General features: G+C 48.7%; 1 protein-coding gene across 6 annotated transcripts in view; it reads left to right on the top strand.

Annotated features, from left to right (window-relative positions):
* Positions 1 to 18,430, top strand: part of L3MBTL4 (L3MBTL histone methyl-lysine binding protein 4) — a 465,624-nt gene extending 447,194 nt beyond the window's left edge. For all 6 annotated transcript variants that reach the window (XM_047697687.1, XM_047697683.1, XM_047697681.1 and 3 more), the window contains 3 exons: positions 4,847 to 5,016; positions 14,492 to 14,554; positions 18,178 to 18,430. In XM_047697687.1, the coding sequence (XP_047553643.1) occupies positions 4,847 to 5,016; positions 14,492 to 14,554; positions 18,178 to 18,348 (404 nt within the window). In that variant the 3' untranslated portion in view covers positions 18,349 to 18,430. The remainder of the gene's footprint in view (positions 1 to 4,846; positions 5,017 to 14,491; positions 14,555 to 18,177) is intronic.
* Positions 18,431 to 19,003: the final 573 nt, after the last annotated feature.

Genomic DNA, 19,003 nt, shown 5'->3' with positions numbered 1-19,003 from the left:
ACCCAGTTAGGAAGCCCCCTTCTGTCCTGTGTTCGTGGTGGACATCCTTTTGAATCCAGAAGCCTCTGTTTACTCAAAGAGCCCCAAGACAAATGATCTGATTCTTTTCACTTGATAATAGTTTCTGAAGACAGTATATACCTTCATCACAGGCTTCTGCTTTTTAATTTATTAGCAACCATAATATGACGTGAGCTGTGCTGGGCTTGGTAAAAAGTTAAAATCAGTGTGTTCGCATTTCATAAAAATGTATGCAGATTTTTAAGTGGGTATTTTCAAAAGCTTAATTTTATGCACAGAATTTAAAATGATGCAAATCACCCCACATTTTAAAAGCCTGTCAAGAGCCACATAATTTGAAAGCTGGCAGGCTGAATGTATTTTAGCGGAATGGCTCGGTTCCTGCACATTGGCACCGGTGTGCCCGGGCAAGATGCCCTAGCCGGCGTCGGCAGTGGCCGTGGCTCCCACGCTCCTTTCCTCCCACTAGGATTTGGCAGACAACTTTTGTGACCCCGACACTGTCATTCTGGGACCACTTGGGTGTGCAAGCTGAACATGGCATGAAGCCCTTGAGTTTCAGTCTGTATTTTAGCTTTCATAGGTTTTAGGCATATTCAGCCACACTGGCTTTGGAAATCTTCTATGTCCAAACATTCCATTAGAAGTTAAAATATCTTTGTATCTTATGTTAAAAAAACAAAATTCAACTTTAAATTTTAAAGATCTCATTGGCTTTCTTCAATGATTCATGAATTGAACAACATCCTCTCTAGCAGATAGAAAGTGATGTAGGAAAGATGTTAGGGTTCGAAGTCGACGGCCAAGAAAGAATTCTTGAGACGTCTTTTGTGCAAAGGTGATTTTATTAAAGCACGGGGACAGGACCCATGGGCAGAGAGAGCTGCAGTGGGGTTGTGAGGAGTGGCCCATTATATACTTTCCGGTTAGGAGGGCGTTAGGGATAGTGTAAGCCTCTAAGGAATTTTGGAAGCAAGCTTTCCAGAACTATAAAGGGTCTAGCGATTGTAGGGAAAATGTCATTTGTTATCGTCTAATAAAACCTTAGTCAGGAAACCCTTCAGAGGTATATTGGTGGACCATATGCTTGGGGGATGATTGCCAAAACTTATCTTGGGGGGGGTTAGAGATAAAGGAAGTTTCCAAAGAAATTTTTATACATGAATTTTATACATTTTTATACTTACAGGATCCTGGGTGGGGGGTGGGGGGGTAGGGGTCATGGTTTTGGGCTAGGATTGCCTTTTGACCTTAGCAAAGTATTAACGTTGAAGTAGTTGAGTCCCTAGAGAAATGTTACCCTGCCTATTTTAAGGACTTGTCAGGGGGATCTAGGTAGTAAGGAAATTTAATAATTTTTCTTCTGCCTTTGTTTCCCATATCAGGAGTTCCAAGGAACTGTACAAAGTGGATTTTTCAGGCAGAAGGGGACAGGGACAAGCAAAGAATGGGTTGTTTTGGTCACCTTTTTTAGGGGGATGGCAGGGATCCAGCAGTCAGATTACCTCACAAATGCTCACCAGGAAATTCCAGACTGACTGGCGGAGACTGCGCTCCTGGGAGAGGCCGAAACTGCAGCTAGGCCAGGTATTAAGTCTGGGTTTGCTGATGTGGGCTGAGCACATACGACTCCATTTTGAGCCTGTCTCTTTTATAATATTTGTAACAGTAAAGTCATCCCTCACATGTATTGAACACTTATCATGTCCCAGGAGCTGTTGTAATGCTGACGACTCAGTGGGATGTAAGTATTATTATTACCCCCCTTCAAACACCTTGATATATGGAGGCTAAGTCACTCAGCAACTGCGTGGGTGCCGGGACTCATGAGTAGGCGAGCTGGTGTGGACCCTACCCTTCCCCCAGTGCCACAGTCCTCTGACACAAGACCCATCCTAGCATTCTCTCAGCCAGACATGAGGATCTCACCCCACAATCATCAGCTTTGGAAGTAGTTGGACCTGGTAAAAGATACAAAAAAGGCAAGACAAACCACCACAAAATGCTCTCCAAAATCCATTCCCTCTTTCCTGTTACTGCTAGAAAATTAGTCTTCCATGGTGTTAACTTTGAAAAATGGATCATCCCTCCACAGGGCATCAATCCTGACCTCAAGGAACTTAGTCACATTTAGAGGAGCCCTTATCCTTTAATGGATGGTTCAGATATGCTGGGGACCACACTATGCCCTCATTCGCATTCTCCTTCCCCCTCCCACCAGCTCTAGATGGTACATGTTCTGGACTCCAGTCCCGCCTTCGAGTTGGCAGACTGGTTATTCCAAATTCCTGCTCTCAGACTCCCTCCCTAACCTAACTTCATGTCTTTTTGAGCCCAAATACTCACCTTTCAGGCTTCCCATCTCATTTTATAGAGTTAATAATAGTGTAAATACTATTTGTGCTCGGGATGTACTAGTTTTGGCAGTCATTCCCCAGAACATGAGGTTGTAGGTAAACAGACAAGAGCCCTTATACCCATGAGAACTCAAAGCCAGGCAGGGGACTGGTCACCCAGCACACTGGCAGCAGACCTTTCCCACCTGCCATGGGAGGACTCAACTTTGTCATATAGGACCTATTCTCCATTAAGTCCTGTCCATCCTTCGAGAAACCTAGCTTTCACCTCCCTTCAAGCAGATAGTTTGATTTAAATAGGAACACAGTTAACTGAATTAAAAAACTAGAGACAACATAAAGCCTCGTGTGTTCAAGCATGCAGCACACAGTGCAAGGTCCCCCACCTGTCGTTGGAACCTGAAGGCCACCTTGTTCATTGAACTGACCCACAGGCCCCATCTTCCAGGGCCCGGAATCCTGAGAAGCACTGCTATTTGGTGCTGGTATAAGCACACCTTAGACAGATTTCCAGGTGTACCCCTTGGCATTCAAGGAAGTGTAATTCTGCTTCCAGAATTACAGTGTGGAAAATGTTCTTGCTCGGAGCATAGTCATTCTTTGACAATTTTAATGCCTTTGGCCTTTATTTGTACATCACAGAAATCTATTCACCATCCCTTCACATCTCTGTACTTTCAAAACATAAGACTCATTAACGGTGTCCTTTGAGAGTCCTGCTTTGAGGTCTGGATCCCTCTGAGCAGACAGGGTTAACTCCTCATTGCCCAGGAGAGCCCTGGGTGGTCTTGACTCTGCGGCCTTGACCTCAGACACTAGGGACGCTTCTGCCCCCTGGGTCTTCAGGGCTGGCTTTGTACATGCTCCTTGTCCAACCTGACACCTTCATTAAGGAACAGTCACATTTGTAAACATGCTGGCTTTTCCGAGAAGATGTGAAGTTCTGCTTCCAAACCGGCAGCCCTGCATACTGTTGGCTGATCTGCACGGAGGGAGATAACCTATTTACATACTAAAAAGGTCAGTGTTGGACAATCAGCATTTAGAGATGAATTTGCTGCTGCTTGCAACTGGAGCATAAGAATTTGGGAGAAGGCCGCAATTTTGCTGTCTCTCTGTCCGTGCAGACAGCAGGCATCAGGAAATATGCAGGATGTCTGCACTCAGCACTCAGGGTGGTGATGAATGGGCTTCGTCCTGGTTGGAACCTCTGATTACGAGAGCGTGTGTGACCGTGGGACCATGCCAGGTGCAGGTCAGCCTCACCTACTGAAAACTATACAGAAATATTTGCATAATAGCATTTCAGACTCTGTTAGTAAAACATAAACCATCATAATAGAGTTTAAATTATGTGCTTCCTTGTCATTTGCACTGGGAAGGGTAGACTTCTAGAAGGCTCAAAACAATTTTTTATGGTCTTAAAGTATTTTAGAATAGCAGTTGCTTTATTTTGTTCATGTGTGTTGAAAGCATCTTAAAAAATGACAGTACAAAGGCATGAGTTGGGTTTTCTCTGAAATCTTTGTAATGTTTTTGTTCCTTATCCATTTATACATTCAAAGCAAAATAACTAGGGAATTGAATTGAGATCTCCGGCTCCATCTCAATGTTGGGATAGAACTTAAGAGTCAAGTCACTCTGGAAGGTGGAAAACCAGTTCCGTAAGCCCAGGGACAAGTAAGAGGCAGGAGGGAGGCCTTACCCCTTAGTGAGAGCAGCCAATCCTGAGCCAGCAAGCAGCCGCTGCCCTCCAGGTCTTAGAACCAGGGCTCATTCAGAGCTCTTGCTCTGAAAAGAGTGTCCATTTAAGAGTTCCAATGTCGGGACATTCACATCTCAGCTGCAGCTGCTTCCTGCAAGTCCCGAGAGGTCATCATGTCCCGGTGGGAGCTAGCTCAGCAGCTGCCACCCACATTCCCACAGAGACCCTGTGCTGCATTCCACATCAGTGTCCCCCAGGGGACCTGTGAAGCCACATGTGGACCTGAGCTCATTGTGTCTTTGGAGGCATATGAAGCAGCTTCGAGGAAGAAGTTGCTCTTTGTGGCCACTCATGTCCCAGATGGGTCAGTGGGCCAATCTGCTTAACAGCTACGTTCTGCAAGGCTCGGTGCTTCCTCTGATCTCTGATCTGGGTGGAGAGAAGCCAGTGGCAGTGACAGGCTAGCTCTTGGTTGGCATCAAACAATGTCTCCCAGAGATTATTTGACCTTGCTTCGCAAATAGCCGGAGTCATCTGGGCCTTATATAACATCTGTTTCTCCTGACAGTTGCTTTGAAACAGAACAGTGGCATGTCCTGTGCTTGGGGACACCTCCTGGCAGCGATGCCAAGGGACTGGAACACCAGGGTCCCCGCTGAGTGTGCACCTGCCCTATCCTGGCCCCTGGGAAGAGGGGCTGATCTAGGTGTTACTCCCTAATTGGCCCCATGCCTGTGTTTGACCCACCCTGCCTCTCTTCCAGAATACTCGGCTGAGCAGACACAGCAGGCGCTGCACCAGTCCATCTTCATGTCCTCAGTGTCAGCCCACCCCTTCCGGGACCTTCCCCTTGGCAGGGAGCAGCACTGCAAGCTCCTCCCGGGCGTGGCCAACATCCAGGCCAGCGAGGTGGCCCGATGGACAGTGGATGAGGTGAGCGGGGCAGCTCTGGGGCCCTGGAGGGACTGGGCCCAGCTGCGGGGAGTTTCTCTTAGGCACAGAATCCACGGCATCAAATTTTAGATCCACACTTCAGGAGAAAGCAGGGCTGATTTTGAGGGAATTAGGACAGCCCAGTTGGTTTTGGCCCCCACTCCCCACTGGTATCCCAGAACCACCTCTGCTTCTCTGTCACCATCAGCCCAGCACCACTTTGGGTAGAGCAGCCCAAGCCTCTGGTCCCACATCACAGATTTACTCTGGGGAAGCACGTGAGCATCTTAGACTTGCCTCCAGGCAGCCCCTGCCCGAAGCAGCATCCTTTCTGGGGAGCACCCCCCGGGGGGGCTTCTGCAGGGCCCCCAGAGGACAAACTGCTGCTCATTATGAAGCGGCTCTGGGCCACTGTTTGTCCACTTGAAGCCACAGATGAACAGTTAACCTTAGGTTTGTCTTTAAAGTGAATTAGAGCACAACACAGCATAAGATGCTGAAACTGTGGGAAAACGGATCCAACTTTCATACCACATGCCTTACAGAGTTGGTTTTTAATAAGGACCAGGTAAGTCCCGTTGCTTGCTCTAATGCTATAGAAATGCTGCATATATAAAGCAGTTTTCTTTTAAGGAATACACTCTTTGACATTTCTTTTGATAAAGGTATTATTTCCACTAGTCAGGCCTTAATTAATTTTTTTAAATGAAGGAAACCCCTGGGTCACTCAGAGGACAAGGTAACAGCGGGGCTGGAGTTAAATTAGTCACAAAATGTTCATTGAGCACTTTCCACAGTCAGCTTGACTTAATGTTGGTTCAGGCCTTCCTTTTCAGCCTGGGACCAGGAGCAGGGACAAAGGCTATGCTGAGCTGGAGGTTCGGGGCAAGCCTGCTCTGTCCCCCTCCTCGCCGGCCCCTCACAGAATCTGCCTGGTGCATCACCCTGCCCGGCCCTCCTCGCCCAGAGTGACAAGGGCTGACACCCTTCCGTCAGTACACCCCGTGGCTCCACCTCTCCTTGCACTCTTTCCAAGTACCCCCAGAGTGCTGGTCACAGAGCCTTGACTGAGTATACCCGTGGTGATGAAATGTGATCCCAGGTCTGCCCCTGCCCCTCACTGAGGAATTCTGACCAGTCTACAGAGCGTGAAGTAGCTTCATGACCAAGCCAACTGAACTAAGCCCTGATGTGTCTGTAGTCCAGTCATGTATGGCTTTGGCCTTTGAACAGCAGGCACATTATGGGGAGCTCAGGGGCAAGTCATTTGTTCCTGACTTTCAAGCCATTCACTCAAGGTTCTACTAACTTTTAAGTTAGACTGACAGTGGCTTCTCTTCCCTTGCATCATCACCATCATGCTTAGAAAGATGTCTTGGGGGGGGAGGCAGCCACCTGAATCCAGCCCCAGCCCTCTGTGCACAGAGCAGCTGAGTCCTGAGAGTGGATGAACAAAGTAGAGACATAGACCTCTGGGTGTGTCTCTGCCTACCTGCACATAATCCCAGGCTCCCCAGACAAAGTCCTTGGCATGCCTTAGGACCTGCACGGGCAGTCCTCCCTGCCTTTCCAGCCCTACCTCCCACCATGCCCCCATGGGCTTCTCACCCTGGGCTACAGTCCCCGCATGGGGTCCTCACACTGGCACGGTTGCTACCCTGGCCTCAGGTGGCCCTGCCTGCTCTGCCCACGGTCAGTTCTGGCCATCAGCACGACACTTCCCTCTGGCAGGAGACTCTCTGTGCTCCCATCTCCTCAGAGAGTCTTCATCACCGGCCTACACTCGCTCATCTGCCCCTCACCACATGAGAGACCTTATTTCACTCACTTGGCATGTATCTGGAGAACTTCTCACTGCACCTGGCACTTAGTAGATAACCCAGAAATGTTTGTTGAATGATGTTGCATGACAAGGGCATCTTGAGCTGGATTTTGAAACAAAAGTGGGACACGTCCAAGCAGAGCAAAGAAGGGCAGCCATTCCAGTCAAAGGGAAAAATAGAAGGTCATCTGGAAGTATGACGGATACACGGATGGCAGATGTCTGGCACATCCTTTACTAACATCGATAATGACGATGAACAGGCAGAGCCACGTACCCTGGAGCACAGACAGAAGTGCCCCAGGATGGGGAATGTGTGCTGGGTGTGAGGCTGGACACCGACGTGCGTGTCCATCAGCCAGCAGCATGAGCCACGTGAGGCACTCACACAGAAAGTCTCCTGTGCAAATGCTGCTTCGAGGGGAGGAGAATGGCACCGTCTGTGGAAGAGTACATGTGAGAAGAGGCAGAGGCGAGGGACCGGCCAGGGAGCACCACCACATTCCCGGTGTGGAGTCATCCAGGTCTGCACTGGGCGCTGCCAGAAGAACCCCCCGAAGTCGAGGTCGGCAGCCGTCTTCAAGCTGAAAGAACATAACACAGTGAACCAGATCAGACACTGAAGGTGAAGAGCGGAAATGAGCCAAACGTGACTCCATGCGCAGTCTCAGCACCACACAGTTTGGGACTCAGGGAGACACTATGCGAGCTAGAGCATGCATCTGGAAGAATGGGGAGGTAGTAGTGCCACCAAACGGAATGAAACTTTGGAGGAAAGAACCCAGTTTGGGGGCAGGAGGAGAAGATGGTGAATTTCCTATGGGACTCCTTGAGGGAGAGGCCCCTGCAGATGATGTCACAGCAGCGAATGCACATCTGTTCCTGAGGCAGAAATACCGCCTGGGATGTCACTAATGGATGGGGGAGCTGAGTGAGCTTTCACCAAGGACACGTCTGTCCAGGGAGAGCCTCCAAGAACAAGAGGGGACCACAGTTGGAGAGAGAGTCCACAACAGAGACGTGTCAGTGGGAGGCAGGGGGCAAGTGTTCCATTCAGCAGGGCACAGGCCAGATGTAGCACAGGGCTCCTGGATGGGGCTGTGGAACTAAGTTTCCAGGGATTTGGAAAAAATGTAGAAAATGTGTGTATTCCTTGCCTTAAGAGAAGGGCCAGGCCTTTGTCTCAAGAGGACCATTGTCCAAAAAGAGCAGAATCTCTGTTTTAGGAGCATTAAGCAGTGACAAGGAAGTTTAGGGGGCCTCTGATCTGATGAGTCCCAAGCCTGGCACTGCAGGAAATCGAGGGCTTGGGGGGTATTGAAAGACAGTGGTGATCAAGCTGTGAGTCTCCCTGGGACAGGGAGGGGCTCACTGTGGGGGACACTGAGGGTGCCATCAAGGACTATTAGGCGGAAAGGTCACAGTCCCTGAGTTCTCTGTAGTGGATACACATGGAACCCCAGCCCTTTATTGCTGAAAGAGGCCTTAGAATATTCTAGATTAAAAATAAGAACATCATCCCTGAGGCTGTCTTCATAAGCCACCCCGTTGTGATGCTTCCATAACCATGACTTCCTTCAAGGATGCATTCCAGAGAAAGTTTGGTTTATTCCCTCAAGTTAATATATCATAGTCTTGAAGTCTCCCTACCTAGATGCTCTTGAGGACAAGGAGCATGTCCTAAATTTATTTCTGTATTCTCACACTCTTGTAGCACGTTTCCTGGAACCAACATAGGCCCCTCAAGAAGAATCTTGGATGGGATGAGACTATGGGCTTTGTGGTGACTCTATTTGTATCTTTGAAGATAAGGCAGCCCTCAGATGGGGGTTTGCTCAGGGGGCATTCCAGTGAGTACCAACAATAGAGTTTGTGACTATTTTAGATGCCATATTAAAAATGGGACTAGGGGGCACCTGGGTGGCTCAGTCAGTTAAGTGACTGCCTTCAGCTCAGGTCATGATTCCAGGGTCCTGGGATCGAGTCCCACATCAGGCTCCCCCTGCTCTGTGGGGAGCCTGCTTCTCCATCTTCTGCCTGCTACTCCCCATCTTGTGCTCTCTCTCTCTCTCTGTGTCAAATAAACAAATAAAATCTTCTAAAAAAAAAAAAAAAAGTAAAAATGGGACTAGGGCAGCAAGGATTTAAAAAGGCCATGCAGGGCAAGAGGAGACCAAGGGGGGTTGCTGTTCTTCTGTGTTTTGTTCTCATTAGGCAAAGTATTAGAGAGGAACCACAGGAGCCCAAGCCAGGATGCATTGAAAATGGACTTGTGCGTCCTTGCGTTAAGTGCCATTCAGGGAGACTCAAGGCAGGAGTCTGTCTGCAGCCAAAGACGAAGAGCAAGAACATTGCCTTTTGTCTGCTCTCCTGGCCTGGGAGGGAGACCTGCTCTCTGCATTCTGTAACTTGGGAAGAGAAGCCTGCTCAGGGCCATCGTAACATTGCCCAAAGCGTGGGACCTGGCTTCTCACTCTTTTAGGCTGTTTCTATTGGAGCAGTGATTTTCAAAGCACAGGTAGACTGTGAAGTTGATTTTGTGGTTCTAGAGTGAAAGACATGATGAGAGGAAAGACCATATCTGTAGTAAGGGTGATTACTTTGCAAAACGTTGTTAGAAATGTGTGGGTGTGGGCGCCTGGGTGGCTCAGTGGGTTAAGCCGCTGCCTTCGGCTCAGGTCATGATCTCAGGGTCCTGGGATCGAGTCCCGCATCGGGCTCTCTGCTCAGCAGGGAGCCTGCTTCCCTCTCTCTCTCTCTCTCTGCCTGCCTCTCTGTCTACTTGTGATCTCTCTCTGTCAAATAAATAAATAAAATCTTTAAAAAAAAAAAAAAAAAAAGAAATGTGTGGGTGTGTGCAAACACTCCAGTCATGGTCAGTATGAATGAAGTGTATTTTGTACCCTGGGCCATGGAAATATTCTGTAAAAGAGTGTAAACACTAAAGAGTAGGAACTAAAATATTTATATATCTCTTTATGTCATCATAGTAGAGTATCTTGCCCAGAGTAGGTGTATGAGAAATGTGTGAGTGAATCAATGGGGAGGTGGATTTTATCTGGTACCCTCCTACCAGGTGTGCACGGGCACGTGGTACCTACCAGGTGTGTGTGGGCACATGGTACCCTCCCGAAGGTGTGCATAGGCACGTGGTACCCTCCCGCCAGGTGTGCATGGGCACGTGAGGACAGGAGGCAGCGGGTTGTTAGAACCACAGGTGTGGCTCACGTATGCTCAGGGCACATATGGGTGCTTTTACTCCTTACGATCAGAAACGCTTTTTAAAGCAGCACATATAAATTGCCAGAGCCTCAACCAATTTCTCCCCAAATGTCCATTAACTTTAAAAGATGGCGGCCACTTTAAAAGCAATCTTTACACAGGAGGGAGTGTTTTGAAAAATTCAGGATACTGCTAACTAAGCATAGCAGCCTTATACAAGCGGGCCCTTAAGAAAGGGCAGATAACAAATTCCACTGTTAAAAAATGAGAATGGAAACACGGTCCCCAGTGGACTTGGAGCCAGGGCAATCAGGCACACAGCTCCAGGCTCAGCAAGATCGAAAACACCACCGTTCAGAAGATTTAAGGGCACAGCAACCCCACCGAAGCAAACAGGCCTGCTGAGCTCCAAGAGGATGCCAGGAAAAGTAGGTCGCTGGGGGAAGTAAGTTGGGAAAAGTAATGGGCTCATCCAAGAGTTGGCACAGGGTCATTGTTCTTAGTCTTTCTAAAGTGCTGTGTCATCCCCAGAATTAACCTACTCAGTGGCTTTCCAAGACAAAGCTGGGGCTTTCACTGTGGGACACCCCACTCCTGAGATCTCAGGGAACCGGGCATCAGGCAGCTTCCACACCAGCTGTGCCGCTGGGAGCCAAGGCAGAAGTTGGCCTACCCTAGGCCCCAACAACGACGCCATCACCTGAGACCAGCAGACACGTCCACATAGCCATCTTGGATTCGGGCAAACAGATGGTAGCTTCCTGCTTCCTAGAGCTCATGCCCGTCTGAACAGTTCACATTTACCACAGACTTGGAGAGATAAACAGATTTTTAAGAGGAGGATGAGAGGCAAGCTTTCTGATAGTACTACTGTATGCTATGTTCAAGCTCACCACTTTCTGTTTAAAATATGTAGCAAAATGGGCTTTCTATTAAACCTCAAAATAAAATATATTCTTACACGGAATAAATACTAACAGTACTGAATAATGAGACTGAATAATGATCAAGGCCTTTAGATATTTTTAAATTCTGGCCAGAAAAGTCAGCCTCAGTAGATTCCATGGAACTTGTTTTTGACTTTGGGAAAGGACAGACTGAATAGACACAGAACCTCTTTCCAAAGAAGCAGAGGATTTCGGGCCAGTGGTTCAGCAATGGAGATGAGGGTGTGCTGTCTGAGGGAGGTGGGACAGGGAGGGGCTGCACCTGGGGCCCGGCTGGGGGCCACCTGACTCCCCAGTGATGCTCCACTTCCGCTCTGACAAGTTCATTATTCCTGTTAAAAACCCTGTTTACCTCCACATGGACAGTGACTCCTTGGCTAGCAGGAGAGGGAATGTGATTCTTTCCTGTGTGCCCAGAAAAGGACATTCTAACCCATGCAGACCCTCAAAGCAACACACACCACTTTTGCTGCAAATGGAAGTTCCTGGAACGTGTATTTTAAAAAGACCCTCTCCCAGAGCTCTTCTCCTTGTGGGGAACCCGGGCTCCTCATTGCTGGCTTGGTTTTCCCACAGGAGCTGACTGAGCTATGACAAAATGTATGTCTTCTGCTAATTCCTAGTCCTGCTTTTTTATTTCTAATTTTCCTGCTGTGACATTCAGCCTCTTGCCCTGTGAAAGAGTCGTCTCAGGAAAACCTGCCTGTAGAGCAGTGGTTTTGGACCAGGAAGACGTGCCCAACAACCGGACACGTTTTTGGTTGTCACAACATAGGAATGAGGGTGCAAGTGGCATGTGGCGAACGGAGGCAGTGTGGCTGCGAAACAGACTGCGACACACAGGACGCCCGGCGGCAAAGAGTGCTCAGTCCACGCCCGTCAGTAGTGCCCGACACGCCTGCCCTCCAGCAGTTCTCCTGGACTCTGCTCTGATTCCTTTTGTCCCACACCCAGCCTGTGGGCAGGTCTCAGGATTGGACCTGCAGTGCCTCCTGCCTCCAGCTCTGAGCTCTGCCCCATGCAGTGTCCAGGCCCTGGGGCCCCCCACCAGACAGCCGCAGGTGTCTCCCAGTGACGTCCTACCCAGTGCCCCCCCATGCTGCTAGATCACCTCTCAAGCTCTCTTGTGCCGGGTCCTCAGTACTGCCTGCACGTGAGCACCATCTGGGGAATCTAGAAATGCATGCCCAGCACGTGGACCGGATCCAGCCTCACGACTTTGGCGTCCCTGTGGCCTGAGCCTCACTGTCATTCCTGTGTAAAACTGTCCACGGGATTCCAGGGTGCGGCCAAGAGAGCAAACAGCCCCTCCAGGGCTCCTTGCTGCCCATACCAAGAAACCACATGGCGACTCCCTCACTCCCATCTTTTTCCACAGCTCCCCTTCTGCTCCACAGTTCTAGCCACCTGGGACTCCTCCCTGCCGATGCCATGTGTGTCATGCGTCCTGCTTATGGCTTTGCTGAGACGCTCTGTGCCCAGAAGGTCTTCTCCGCTCGCCACCCCCCAAATCGCCCCCAGTGGAAACATGTCACCCAACAGTGCCTGTCTCAGCCTCCACCTCCCTTTTGATCCCTTTCCTGGGTTCCCGTCTGAGATGCCATCTATCCCTGCTAGAAGCCCACAGTCTTTCTGCCTCTTTTCTAGAACTTAGCACATCTGAGCATGTATCAGTGTGATGAGTAAGGCAGCCTTACTTGCAATTTTCCATTTATCCTCCCACCTCTGATCAAACCGTAAACGCATTGGAAGTTCCCACTTGACCTGCTCACAGATCCCGCTTCCCAGTGTCCAGCAGGGGCCTCGCCCAGCAGGAGCTGGGGTGGGGGTGGGGGTCCCTGGCCAGAGAGCAGCCTCAGAAGCAAGGGGACTGCACCCCCTCCTAGTGTCCCAGGCCTTAGAAGCTCTCTGTGAGCTCCTGCTCTCACCCGCCCCAGTTACGTGTCTCCGCAACTTGACCAGCAGCATTCCCACGCCTTCCTCAGCTCCATGATGTCAGCCACCTGAAAGGAGCAAATCAGGTACCTCATCAGAAGAGCACCAGGCACTTGGGTGAAGCCCCTCGAAGCGCTAACGCCTCCCAGGTGCTCCCAGGCCCAAGGATGCCATTGTGTGGTTTGGGAAGATTTTCTTTTCTTTTTTTTTTTTAATTCTCATCATCCCGCACTTTGGAAGGATGACTGTAATGACTCATGATAAAACAGACTTGCAGCATCCGAGGTGAGGAAAGCAGACACTGACATGCTGACGGCCCCTAAAAAGTAGTTCTGGAATCCTCGTATTCAATATAGCTGTGAATCAGGGGTGTGCGTGCAGGGGGCAGGGTCTGGGTTTGCGCTGCAGGTGTCGGTTCTTCGCCGCTTCGGAAGCCGGAGATCAGCCGAGGCTGCAGTGCTCTCTTCTGCCAAGTGTGGGGAGGGTGAGTGTCCACTGTCCTCTCCCTGCAGGAAGCCGGGGACTCCCAGGCCTCTTGGATTGTAGAACATGTTGATACCAGGGCCTGCGCTCCCTGCCTTCCCAGGGGCCTTCTCCTTCATAGGGGAGAGGGAAGGTTCTCATGCTCCCTTCTCGGTTGGCACAAGGCGCAGACAGCGTGCGAAGACAGCTGCTCTTACAAACATCATCTCCCAGGTTTTGTCATTGCTGCCTCCTGGGTTGCCTTTCCTCTGCGCCGCAGCCATGCCGGACCTTGCCAGAAGGGGCTGGAATCCCCTTGTAATTGGTCGTTGAGAGTCTAAGCTTTATCCTGTTTGTTCACTCGGCTCCCTGGTAGCATCGCTGGGACACTCATGGCTTCCTGCTCTTCCAGCCAGGTGCTGCTCTGGTCTAATTAGAAAGAAACTGGGCCGTCTGGCTGGGGAGGGAGGCAGGGAAAGAGCGGGAAATGAAGCTGAAGAGGTGATTCTCCAGAACTCCTGGTCTGGAGTCTGAAACCCTGAGTTCCAGAACCATCCCTGGCACTTCCCGGCCATGCGTGACCTTCAGAGAGTCATTGAGCCTCCTTGGGCTTTAGCTTGATTGTCACCAGTGAGGGAATTCGGTCAGCAGAGGTCCCTGGAGTCCCTGTGAGACTCAGATGGGGCCTCAGAGCTACTGAAGGGCCAGGTGCCCAGTCCTTTTCTCTGGCAGTCACTGTGGAGACTGTTACTCTCAGGCCACGCCCTCCTGCCTTCCTGATTCCACGGGGAGGACATGAGGATCAGATGAGAGAAGATTCCAGAATGCTGGCACGGCATCCACGGAAACTGTCATTGCCATCACAACGGTAACCCTGTGTAGGTCATCCGGGCAGTAAGAGGCCAGAAGAGACTGAGGCTGGGCTAATTGCTGAGCTGGTACAGGCTAATGGGCCTTGATAGTTCCTATTTCAGTTCCAAGAGTTTGAGGGATTTGCAGTATATTTTACTCAAATATTGAGTTACTACAACCCAAGAAATTATTTCAGGTGCGTGTTGTAAATCAGGCTTTTCATCTTGCACCGTAGGTGGCTGAATTTGTACAGTCTCTCCTGGGCTGTGAGGAACATGCCAAGTGCTTCAAGAAAGAGGTAAGAAATGCAAAAATTATATGTCTTTCCATAGTCTGGTCCCTGAAGAGCTTTGTTTTCATTGACTTGAGCATAACTGAGAGCAGCTGGTGGGCCGGAGAGAGGGCTTGGGGAGGGATAGAGCCCAGCAGGGCACTCGGGCCCGGCAGGGTCAGCCTCTGTCCTCGTCCTGCCTGTGCTGAGCTGTGCGTTGTCACAGAACACTCTGGTGCCTGGCGCATGGGGCCTGCTTGAGAAATAGACTCTTTGGGGGAAGAATAAATGAACGCATCAGGCAACCCTTATGGGTGCTGTTTAGGCTCTGCTGTGATGACTTCATGCTTCACTAGGGGCAGGAGGGGTCCTGCAAGGAGACTGTGCCCAGGGAAGAGAGGGAATTTGTCTACCCCAGGGGGACAGTGGGACCATCCTGTGTGTCCCTGCTCTGTACCTGCTTCAAGAGGAATACAGATAAACCAAAGAGCCCTTCTGTGGGGTTTCTGTTTCCTACTCCATGTTAGTTGGGAATGTCTCAAACTGCTTAATATTTGTCCTGGAATTAGTAGCCATAGCGCTAGGGGCCCCAGAAGAGACTGGATCAGCTATAGAGTAATAGTGAAACTATGGTGGTTCCTGTTTATCGTGGACTTGCCCTGTGCTGGGCCATGCTGAGCACTTTACAGTTGTTGTCCTGGGTCCTCCAACAAGCAGTGAGGAGGCTAGTGCATAGCAGGAAAAGGGCAGCAGATTCCAGCCTCTGTTCATGATGACTCCATCACCATTGCTCTAGAAGTCTGCAAGAAAACTCTTCCTAGAGCCTCCAGTGTGTAGCACACACCCTCCCACTCCAGCGGTCGAGACATGCTTGGTTCAGGGAAAGTACTCTTGGAGTTTGGGGTCCTGGGCTCCTCAGAACCCAACAAGTCCTGCCTTTCCAGGGAACTCAGCATCAGGGTCAGTCAGGTAGCAGTTTGGGTAGCTGCCCATTGAGACGTGACGGTAACCTGCTCTCCCCTGAGCCCAGCACTGCTCAGGAGTAGCTAGCCTGGCCTCGCACGTTTGAGCCGCACTCTGCTTCAAGCAGTGCCCAAGACCCACCTTGTCCACAGGTGTCTGTAGATCAGGTGGCTCCAGCTTGGCTCTTATGACCAGCGGTCCCCTGGTGGGCAGAACACTGACCCGGTCTCATGCCTCTGTAAAACACTTCCAAGAGGGGACTTTAAAGCTCGGGGTTAGCGTGTTTCAACACCTTAGAAAGTTCTCCAGGTATTCCGTTCTCCAAATGGACGATTCTTCAACAGACATTATCATAAATGCACAAGAAGGTTTTGGGGTTTTGTTTTTTTTTTTACCTTTTTTTTACTAACATATAATGTATTATTTGCCCCAGGGGTACAGGTCTGTGAATCGCCAGGTTTCACACTTCACAGCACTCACCATACCACATACCCTCCCCAATGTCTATAACCCAACCACCTTCTCCCTAACCCCTTCCCCCAGCAACCCTGTTTGCAACCCTGTTTTGTGAGCTTTAAGAATCTCTTATGGTTTGTCTCCCTCCCGATCCCATCTTGTTTCATTTTTTCCTCCCTTACCCCCGACAACCCTCTGCCCTGCCTCTCAAATTCCTTATATCAGAAACATCATATGATAATTGTCTTTCTCTGATCGACCTGTTTCACTCAGCATAATACCCTCTAGTTCCATCCACATCATTGCAAATGATAAGATTTTATTTCTTTTGATGGCTGCATAGTATTCCATTGTGTATATATACCACATCTTCTTTATCCATTCGTCTGTTGATGGACATCTAGGTTCTTTCCATAGTGTGGCTATTGTGGACATTGCTGCTATAAACATTCGGGTGCACGTGCCCCTTCGGATCACTACGTTTGTATCTTTAGGGTAAATACCCAGTAGTGCGATTGCTGGGTCACAGGGTAGTTCTATTTTCAACTTTTTGAGGAACCTCCATACTGTTTTCCAGTGGCTGCACCAGCTTGCGTTCCCACCAATAGTGTAACAGGATTCCCCTTTCTCCACATCCTCGCCAACATCACAGGAAGCTTTTTACAACTTTCTTAACACTTTAAAACTTTAACTCTCCACTTTAATTTAGACTTAATTTCAAAACTGGGTCCATGGGGGACGCTTATGTCTCAGTGAGTCATTGACATGAAGGGTCTGTACCAATTCAAAAAGGTTCAGGGAAGGAGGGTTACCATAAAAACCCTTTCATTCTGTCTTCTTGGTTCTAGAATCAGCAATCTTTCTGAGCCAGTCTGTTTAAATAGGTGATGTGGGTGTAGGACACATACACGGTCCCTGGGACTCAAACTGAGAGCAGAGTGGGGCTTTTAGAAGCTGTGGAAATGGCCTGTTTGGTAGTCCCTCCCCATCCTGTGAGTCTCAAGGAAGCTACCACATGTCAGACCACCATGTTTTAAAAGTTAATAAATAAGGGGTGCTGGGTGGCTCAGTCAGTTAAGCAACCAATTCTTGATTTCTACTTGGGTCATGATCTCAGGGTCATGAGATTGAGCCCCACATGGGTATCTGCAATCAGTGGGGAGGCCCTCTTCTGCCCCTCCCCCTCCTACTCACACACTCTCTTTAAAATAAATATTTTCGGGGCGCCTGGGTGGCTCAGTGGGTTAAGCCGCTGCCTTCGGCTCAGGTCATGATCCCAGAGTCCTGGGATCGAGTACCGCATCGGGCTCGCTGCTCAGCAGGAAGCCTGCTTCCCTTCCTCTCTCTCTGCCTGCCTTTCTGCCTACTTGTGATCTCTCTCTGTCAAATAAATAAATAAATAAATCTATAAATAAATAAATAAATAAATAAATAAATATTTTCAAAAGTTAATAAAACATTTATTTTGTATATATTTCTGCTCATAATGGCATTTATCATAAAAAAATTTCAATGCATGTCAGTTAAAAGGAGAAAATAAAAATGAAACCACTATCCCACAAGCCAAATCTGACTTCACTTAATATTTGGTATAAAGACTTTAAATATCTTCATTATATGTATATATATATATATATATATATATATATATATATATATATATGTGGTCACACACGTTTAATGTTATGGAATGCAAAAGATATTTCTACATCATGTCATATTTTGTTGCTTAACAATTCATGAAAAATTTGCCAAATCATTGTTTCATCAAGATGTGAATTTCAGTGACTGCCTCATACCCCAACCTAGACGACACCATAATCCTGCTATATTTGAAATCCTGGACTGTTTTCAATATTTCACTATTACAAATAACACTAGAGTAGATGCATTGCACTTTGTTCTCTTGGGAAAAATTCCTGGAGATTTACTTGGTGGATGAAAGTAGGGGTGTTTTTTTTAAGGTTCATGATACAAATTCAGGCAAAGATTTTTTAAACATAACAGAAATTTCCCCTGTATGTTGAGTTCATATTTAACCGAGTCCTGGGTAAGAGCATGCAGTGGCTCAGCGGTCAGAGCTGGGTGGGAGAGGGTGCTGTCTTTCCCTGTAGTTGGAGAGCTCTGCAGGGAGGCAGACACCATTCAGTGTCCATCCCCACCCCCCACCCCCCGCCTTGAGTCCCCAGAAGTCGCCAGAGGGTAAACAGTATGTGTTTATTTACTCGCAGCAGATCGATGGCAAAGCCTTCCTGCTTCTGACGCAGACGGACATCGTCAAGGTGATGAAGATCAAACTGGGTCCAGCACTGAAGATTTATAATTCTATCCTCATGTTCAGGAATTCCCAGGACCTCACTGAAGAAGAAGACTCTCTCTCAGGCCAAGAAGCCAGAGGATAAACACACCACCTGAACGGCCATGGCACCAGGACCTTGTTCTTGCAGCAATAAAACTGGCCCACATTAATTTGATTTGAATGTCCCCATGGTCATATCCATATTTAATTTGGACTTTGAAAGCAGCTGTGGTTTCGATGTGTAGAGGGTATGACGACTGATCCAGGGCCAAGGATGCAGGGGCCCGTGTGTGGTTTGGGGACATCTTTATCTTTGGTGGTGTCCTTCCAGCTCTGATGCGTTGCAACAAACAGACCAAAGACCACCACACATACACCTTCAGTTTTTCTCCTTCACCATTAACCATTTTTCAAGCATAAAACTCCAAAGCGGTGAAATAGTAGAAAAACAGCATTCATAAATACATTGTTCATGTTTTCACCAGTACATCTGAGCTTGGCTCAGATTTGCCATCTGGATGCAGTGAGTCTAGGAGATAGAGGCCTGGTGCTTTAGAAAGACTTCATGTGGGATTTTTATGTACTTTACTCAGGAAAGTGTGAGTCTTTAAAAAAATAATAATAAGCACATATTTTCATGATTCATCATTTCTCCTTTTTGTTCCATTAAGTGTTTCTTGTTTGTGCTCCCAGTGGCTCAAAGAGCACTTGGGGAACAGTCAGCCTGGGCAGGTAGCAGAAGCTGGCCAGACCCTCCC

The sequence above is a fragment of the Lutra lutra genome, chromosome 12 (genome assembly GCF_902655055.1).
Source record: "Lutra lutra chromosome 12, mLutLut1.2, whole genome shotgun sequence".
NCBI classification, from domain to species: domain Eukaryota; kingdom Metazoa; phylum Chordata; class Mammalia; order Carnivora; family Mustelidae; genus Lutra; species Lutra lutra.
The sequence above is the reverse complement of the archived record's forward strand: the minus strand, read 5'-3'. Positions and strand labels throughout refer to the sequence as shown.